We start from the raw sequence: 7,830 nt of genomic DNA, 5'->3' as shown, positions 1-7,830 counted from the left end.
CTAAAGCTGAAAGCTCCCTGAGGAGCCCACAGCTGTCATAGCACAATTGTCCAGGGGCCATTTGAGACCCTTCCTTGCTCCTGCCTTGTTTTGCCCCTCTTGGGCTGAGTGGCCCAGTACCTGTGTGGGGAGGCCAGGTGGGCAAAAGTGGCAGTGTTTGGGCTCCTAGGTGTGGGAGTGTTGGGTCCTCCCACTCAGAAAGGCACCTGTTCAGGAGCAGCAACTGCCCACACAAGTAGCCCTCACAGGTTCCACAGGACACCTCATGTCTCTTCTCCAGGTCCAGGGCAGGGGCCTGAGGTCCTCAAAACTCTGTCTAAGGGGACCCAGCACAGGGCAGGAGAGGGCCACCAGGAGAAAAGTGGGCAGGGGCCTTAGGTCCAGCAGTGGACCCTGGGGTGGAGGAAGCCAGAAGGTGGAAGGGAGAGGAAGGCAAAGACATGGAGCCTGGCACAGCCTTGAGAGCTGAGCAGGTGCTCTCTTGGTCACTGGCCTGCCTTATGCTTTGGAAGGCTGGCACCAATCCTCCTGGACATCACCAGAGCCCCCATATAGAAGCTTGGTGGTGACACTTCTAGGAGAGTCCCCGAAGCTCCAAAGCTGAAGCCAGGGCCAGCTGGGACCGGTCAGCTGGCACCTACAACATGCTGGACACAGGACATGGAGCACCCACATCTGGGCTTCTCTCTCCTGAGAGCAGGCCTGGGTTCAGGCCACCTCCTATAGGGCCCACCCTGACTGCAGCAACTCCCCTTGGTCTCCTGGGCAGTGCCCATGGCTGTATCTCCATTGGCTCAGCTTGTAGGGTCTGCGTTCCCGCAGCTGGGGGGCTCTTGGGGTGTCCAAGGTGTAAACAGTTCCTGGCACAAGCAGGCACTCAAGTCATCAACAAACTTGCTCATGCTCTTAAGGTCTGCAGGGGATGAAGGGTGACCTCAGCACAAACCCTGTCCCGGACCCCTGGATACTAACCCCAACCTCTAGGCCTGGACAACTTGGAGAACAGTGGGCCATTCAGGTGGCCACAGCTCAGGGACAGGCCTACGGTTAGCACTCTGGAGGGAGTGTACACACATCCCAGGCAGGTGAGAGGGCAGGTGCAGGAATGTGCCCAGCACACCCCAGAACTGCCAGGGTTGGGCAGGGCAGAAATGGACAGGGCTCCCAGGGTCCTAAACTCCTCTACTGACGTCTAACAGTGGCCCCTAACACCCACCCCCTGCAGACACCAGTCCCGTGAGGGCAGGGGCCCCCACTAGGGCCCAATGTGGTGAGGGTGGGGGCAGTGCGGGAGGGGTTGGGGGAGGCGGGTGGTTGGGCCACGGGGTGCGGGGCACTTCCTGGAACTGCCCAGGGTGTCTAGGCATCTGCTGCCACCAAGTGGCAGACATGGAAGGCGCCTGGTTGGAGAATGGGGGGGGGGGGCAGGAGGGAACGGGGGTTCAGGGAAGCTAGTTACCGGCCCCCAGGAGCCCAAGGCCCCAGTTAGCCGCCTGGACTTCGTCAGTTTGCCTTTTCTTTCTTAGCTAAGGAAAGTGGGCGCCCTCTCTTCCGTAAGGAAACGTGGCAGCAAAGGAGATCCAGGGCTTTATTTACTCACGGAGTACCAGGAAGAGCGCTGGAAGCCCGGCACGGCTGTCCAAGCTGCTGGCGGTGGTAGGGCCAAGGCCCCACCGGACTCTCGGCCGCGCCCCACTCTGCCGGGAGGGGGTTCTCACCCCAGTCCCACCCTGCGCAACAAGAAGGAAGCCTGGTCTCAGTTTCCCCAAGGCTGCGTCTAGGTTTCTAAGCTGCCGCAGCGCGGCCGGCAAATTTCACCCCGCTGCCCTACGGGCTGCGGGGCGGGGTCTGGTCGGGCGGGGCGGAGTCTGTCCTGGGGGGCAGGGTCTGCCCTGGGGGCGGGTCTGGAAGGTTGGTATTGGCTTCCGCCGGACGCGCTCACTGGGATGATGGAGGAGGCTCCGAGGCAGCGCCTGAGGCTGAGACGCCGGAGGGCTCCTTCAGGGGACGGGTGAGGCTGGGACTGGGGGCGCTGTCAGGGCGGGGGAGGCACGGGGTGCGGCCAGCTTGAGGGCCTGGCGTCCCCGGCCGAGCTGAGGCCAAGTCACGCTCCCACGTGCTTCTTGGACCCCCCTTCTCTTCCGCGCCGTCAGCTCCCGGCGCGTCTCCAGGCCTCTCCGAGGCTGAGCTCCGGGCCTCAACCCCGCGTACCCCACCCCCAGCGGCCTCCCGAGTTTCCCTTGCTGATCGCCTACCCCACTCCCTGTCGCCCCAGGCCCCACAGCGGCCGTCCCTGGTTTCTCCTGGAGGGCAACAGCGAGAGCGAGCGGCTCTGGATCGAGCTGCTGCGCACTGTGAGCCCAAATCTGACCCTGGATGGCGAGCTGCCGCCGCTGCCTACCTTCCCCGGCCAGGTGCGCCCACCAGAACCCGCGGGGGGTAGTGGTGGGGTCTCCAGGCCCGGGAGGAGCCTTGGTACTCCTGGGCAAGGCCCAACGACCCCTTGTTTTGCAGGAGTCCAGGGGCAGCCCAGAGCGCCCGGCGCCCCCCGAGGTCTTCACGGTCGGACCCAAGACCTTTTCCTGGACGCCCTTTCCACCGGCCCCGGCGGGCTCAGGCCACTCCCACGGGCCTCTCTGCGGGGCAGGAAGACGCCCGGAGTCCCCCACCAGGTCCCCTCAAGTACACCCTGCGCCTAGACCCAGGGGGACCCCCACCGCCAAGGAGCAGTCGGCTGTGGAGGGGGCCCTGGCCCTGCAGAGCTGCCCGATGTGCCAGAAGGACTTCGCCCCGGAGTGAGTGAGCTCTCCCATTCCCCTCTGCCTAGCGACTCCAGCCCCATGTGGAAAGCTAAGAGAGTACCTTTTATGTTAGTTTTCTTTGTTTTGAGACAGGGTCTTATTCTGTTGCCCTGAGGAAGTGCAGTGGGTCATCGTAGTTCATTGCAAGGACCAGCACCTGCTGGGATCAAGCAGTTCTGCCTTGACCTCCCAATGTGCTAGGATTACAGGTGTGGGCCACTGGGCCCAGTCTTAGAGGGTACCTTTTATTATTTATTTATTTATCATTTTTTTGAGACAAGAGTATCACTGTGTTGCCCCAGGCTAGAGTGCTGTGGCATCAGCCTAGCTCACAGCTTCTGCCTGTCTCAGCCTCCAGAGTAGCTGGGACCACAGGCACCCACTACCACGCCTGACTAGTTTTTCTATTTTTAGTAGAGACTTGGTCTCATTCTTGATCAGGTTGATCTTAAACTCCTGAGTTCAAGAGATCTCCCTGGCTTGGCCTCCTGGAGTGCTGGGATTACTAGCATGAGTACCAGTCCCAGCCTAGAGGGTGCCTTTAAAATTGTGTCTGATTCACAGAAAGTTGGCATAATGCGTGACTGTCCAGGGGGCATAATGCGTGACTGGCTGTTAACTGGTTTGGGGATCCACCTACTTTCTACCTTCTGAGGCCCTGTGTATAGGCTTAAGGCCCGTATAGGGAGCTCTGACCAGGGTCTACCTTGCCCTTCCTGGCTAGCATCCCCAGGCCCAGAGGTGGCCTCCAGGGCCAAGCCAGGCTGTGGGTTATTGCAGTTTCCTATTTAAATAGCCACATGAATACTTTGCCACTGGTAGTAGGTTTTAAAAGGAAGACCGTGTCTTTTTTGTCTGGAGATGCTTTTCCTTATTTTTAAAATCCAATACATATATATACATATATATATATATTTTTTTTTTTTTTTTTTGAGACAGTGTCTTACTACATCACCCTGGGTAGAGTGCCGTGGCATCGCAGCTTACAGCAACCTCAAACTCTTGGACTTAAGCGATTCCCTTGCCTCAGCCTCCTAAGTATGTGGGGCTACAGGTGCCCACCACAATGCCTGACTATTTTTTTTTTTTTTTTTTGGTTGTAGTTGTCATTGTTTGGCAGGAGGCCCAGGCTTGATTTGAACCCACCAGCTCCGGTGTATGTGGCTGGTGTGTTAGCCGCTGAACTACGGGTGCCAAGCCCCAATACATATTTTTATACCTTTTTTTTAAATAGGGGGATGAAACCCAGTTTTGCTGAGAGGTTAAGCACAAACTGCCAATGTGTAGGCCTGGTGTCTTATGGGCCCTGGGGCTTCTTGCTGAGAGTCAACAGGGTGTGGGGTCAGGAGAGGTTGAGTGCACTTGAGAAGTTCTTAATGAGGTGGTTAAGCCAAATAGGTGGTAGGTTTTAGATTTCATGTGGCCAGAAGACTGGGTACTTAAGCTATGCCCTATGTTACTGGTCTTCTAGAAGCAAAAATAGCTAGGGAAGGTGAAGGGAATGGATTCTAAAGTTAGCAGCTAAGGATAACAAAAAACAAATCAAAACAAAAGCACAAAATGATCCAGTTAGTTATCTAAGTATACAGAACAAAACCTACAGGAGAGGACCAGAGAAATGAAATCCCCAGACTAATAAAGAGTGACACTTCATGGGAACCAAGCCCTTAAGGGCCAGTGTTGGAAGTGAACCCAGAAAGTACCCTGGACTGTGCTACTGCCCATCTGCATTCATGTCTAGACAGCTTGGTGGGGCGGGGGTGGCTCTCCCCATGTGGAGTCCCTTGCGGGTGAAGCCATAGCCACATAAGTTGGGCTCAGTGGTCAGCTGGAGCTACGTCCAGGGCACAAGGCACACAGCACTGCATGTTTTGTGAATGTTGTAAGCTGCAAACACCGGTCACTTATAGGTCATGATAAATGTTTTGAAGGGAGTGAGTCCTCTTGATTCTAACCCAACAAAAGAAACTTGAGAAGATCCTGTTGGAAGCCCTAGAGAGAAATCCACTCTCTGGGCAGAAGCCCCTGAGATTCTCAAAGGACCCCCACTGAGGGATACCGCCTGGAAACATACCCCTGGATAAGATGGCCTAGGCCCAGATTTTAGAACCTTCTGGTAGCTGGCTGAGAGCATGTGGAAGGAGGGGCTGCTTCCAAGGCGGGGCTGAAGCCTGAAAGTCTCTGACCAGCTGAGTGGCTCTCGGGGACATGAGACTGTACTGAGTGGGCTCTGCCCATGCCAAGAGGGCAGCTGATGGCCACAGAGCGGCACCAGGAGTTGTCAGAATCCTGCTTTAACAGTGCAGGTGGGGACCTCTGGCCATGATCTGAAGGAGGCAGCTGAGAGCTACAGTGGCCGTGTGGACAGGCTAAGCCACAAGGAATGATCCAGAGCAGAGTCTGGGGTACAGTGGCTGGCAGGCAGATGTAGGAAGGCTTGGTGCTGATGGCTTGGTAGACCTGGCTACTGGTGCGGTGGGGGGGCGGCAGCAGTGGTGTCCAAGGGACAGTCACTCTGACCACCTGGCCTCCAGCAGCCCACCATCTTGGCTGCTGTTGCCCACAGTTCTGGGCATGGTCTCAGCAGCACTATCAAGTGCCCTGGTTTTGCCCCCTTGGGGTCACAGCTGGGAGCTAATGGTTTACCAGCCTCAAGCTCACCTTGCTTTGCCGGAGCCTGGGGACAGTCATTCCTGACTCCCTTCCTTGGGCTGCTAATGGGGCCAGATGAAGTTAGGGCTGGAGAGTGCCTGCCTGTCCGGATGCCCAGGGGCCGACAGCAGGCCCAGTCCACAGTGGGCTCAGTCCTGAGCTGCAGGACCACCACCCACGTCTGCCTTTCTGCTTCCTGTAAGACAGTGGTAGCTCTGCCTGGCAGGGACACTACCTTCCTACCTTGCCTGTCCAGGCTGGGAATGGGAGGGATTTCTGTAGGAAACCTTCTGCCTTGGCTGCTTGGTGATCTAGAACCCCTTAGTGTCCTGCTGCTGCAGGCAGGGGTGAGGACAGCCCATCCTAGACCCTAAGACCAGACACTGTCAGGCCTCATCTGCCAATTCCCTTGGCTCCAAGCCCAGTGGGTGCCAGACTCCCTGGGGGGCTCAAACACTGTGCCTGCGGAGAACTTTCAACTTGGAGAAGGGTTTGGGAGAGGTGGTTACAGTCAGTGTGTCACCTAGGCTTGTAGGGGCCCCTCCTTTCACCAAGGGTGGGGCGTGGAGGGGCAGTGAAGTGCCTGGCCAGGTGGTGCCCTTGCTGCAATTGACTCTGCACAAGGGGTGGCTGAGCAACTGTGTCTCTTCTTCCCGCAGGTTGACCCAGCTGGACATAGACGTCCACCTTGCTCAGTGCTTGGCAGAAAGCACTGAAGATGTGTGGTGAGCATCAGGGTGTTCAGAGCCCCCACCAGGGCAGCATGCAGCCTCACTCCCCACCAGAGTCCTGCTCTGAGATGTGCACATGTAAACTGTCAGTCGTGTCTCTTCCAGCCTGAAACTGGGCTTCGCCACAGTGAGAGCTGAGACTACGTGTGGAACCCCTTTTCCTCACAGATGCAGCAGCCATCCTGTGTGGGCCGGGCAGACTAGCTCGGGGCAGTGTTTTTTTCCAGCCACAAGGACAGATAAGGTTGGCTCACATCTCACGCTGTTAATTCCCCAAAGAGAGTGCCCATTCCTTGTATGGCTGCCAGTTGAGGGCACTGTCACTGTGCTGTCATATGTCTGTGTCCCTCAAGTCCTCATCACCCCAAGGGGATGGTGTCAGAAGGGGCCCTTGGGACATATCAAGTCATGGGGATGGGTGGTGCCTCACGATTGGGTCACAGGGTTCTTCCACCTTGTGAGCAGGGGCTGCCCACAGTCCACAAGTGGCCCCAGAGCCTGACTGGTATTGGAGTTGACACACACTGTCAGGGGCTCTGGGACCTCAGCACTGACTGGCAAGACTCGGAAGCAGCTTCTTCTCAAAGGAGGACTGGCAGCAGACGGTCCCGTCCTGTTGAGGCTGACAGTGTGGGTGGGAGATGGGGCAAATGCATCTCTGCAGGGCCTCCTTCCAGTGCTGTCTGGCTGGGCTTGGGGCTGCTCAGTGCCAGTCACTGGCGCCTGCAGGGTCCAGGGCACCAGCCAGGGGGAGGGACAGGCGCCATGTGAAAACTTGAGTAATACCTAGAAAACCAATCCCTATTTTCCTTTCAAGCATCTTCAAAATGTCTTGACAGGCTAGGCGCCTGTGGCTCAAGTAGCTAAGGCGCCAGCCACGTACACCCAAGGTGGCGGGTTCGAATCCGCCTGGGCCTGACAAACAACAATGATGGCTGCAACCAAAAAACAGCCAGGCATTGTGGTCCCAGCTATTCAGGAGGCTGAGGCAGGAGAATCGCTTGAGCCTAGGAGTTGGAGGTTGCTGTGAGCTGTGATGCCACAGCACTCTACCCAGGGGGATAGCTTGAGGCTCCTGTCTCAAAAATAAACAACAAAAAAAATGTCTTGACAGCCACAGGGCGGGGGGGGGGAGCACATTACTAACTGGGGGAGGCCACTCTGACAGCCCCACTGCCCGGCTCTGACTCTGGCATTCTGGAAAAGGCAAAACTGGCAACAGTGAAGAAACCCGAGTCTCCAGGTTGGGAGGGGCACAGGGCATTGGCAGGACAGCGAGACGTGTGAGGGGTGGTGGGTCAGTGTCACTGCACGTCTGTCCAGTCCCACAGGCTATGTCACCAGCAGTGAAGCCTGATGTGAACTGTGGTCTCAGGGTGGGGTGACATGTCAGGGTAGGGTCATCACTGTGACAGGTGCACCCTCTGGGGGGTGTTGATTGGGAACGCATTCTGTTTTGCTGCTAATCTAAAACTGCTCTAAGCAAATTAAAGTCCATTTAAGAAAATGGCTCCAAAAACCTTTACTTCTTCAAAACACTTTTAACAAAAATAATAACAATATAAGAATTTTCATTAACGTCTTTAATAAATGTTCAAGAACACAAATGCCGGCTCGGCGCCTATAGCTCAACTGGCTAAGGCGCC

The 7,830-nt window shown here is 56.6% G+C and overlaps 1 protein-coding gene across 2 annotated transcripts; it reads left to right on the top strand.

Moving 5' to 3' along the window:
- The first annotated feature begins 1,911 nt into the window (after positions 1 to 1,911).
- On the top strand, positions 1,912 to 7,102 carry FAAP20 (Fanconi anemia core complex associated protein 20). 2 transcript variants are annotated; one of them, XM_023515152.1, is made up of 5 exons: positions 1,912 to 2,011; positions 2,276 to 2,414; positions 2,515 to 2,795; positions 6,113 to 6,178; positions 6,290 to 7,102. In XM_023515152.1, exons 1-5 carry the CDS (start codon positions 1,947 to 1,949, stop codon positions 6,684 to 6,686), a joined length of 948 nt encoding a protein of 315 aa, XP_023370920.1. In that variant the 5' UTR covers positions 1,912 to 1,946; the 3' UTR covers positions 6,687 to 7,102. The 2 variants fall into 2 exon arrangements, with proteins under 2 accessions (XP_023370920.1, XP_012662762.1); XM_012807308.2 differs by having other exon boundaries at positions 6,113 to 6,390.
- Positions 7,103 to 7,830: the final 728 nt, after the last annotated feature.

The sequence above is a fragment of the Otolemur garnettii genome, unplaced genomic scaffold, assembly GCF_000181295.1.
Source record: "Otolemur garnettii isolate 467f Iridium unplaced genomic scaffold, OtoGar3 scaffold00067, whole genome shotgun sequence".
In the NCBI taxonomy this organism is placed as follows: Eukaryota; Metazoa; Chordata; class Mammalia; order Primates; family Galagidae; genus Otolemur; species Otolemur garnettii.
This window is presented reverse-complemented; position numbering and strand designations above follow the sequence as displayed.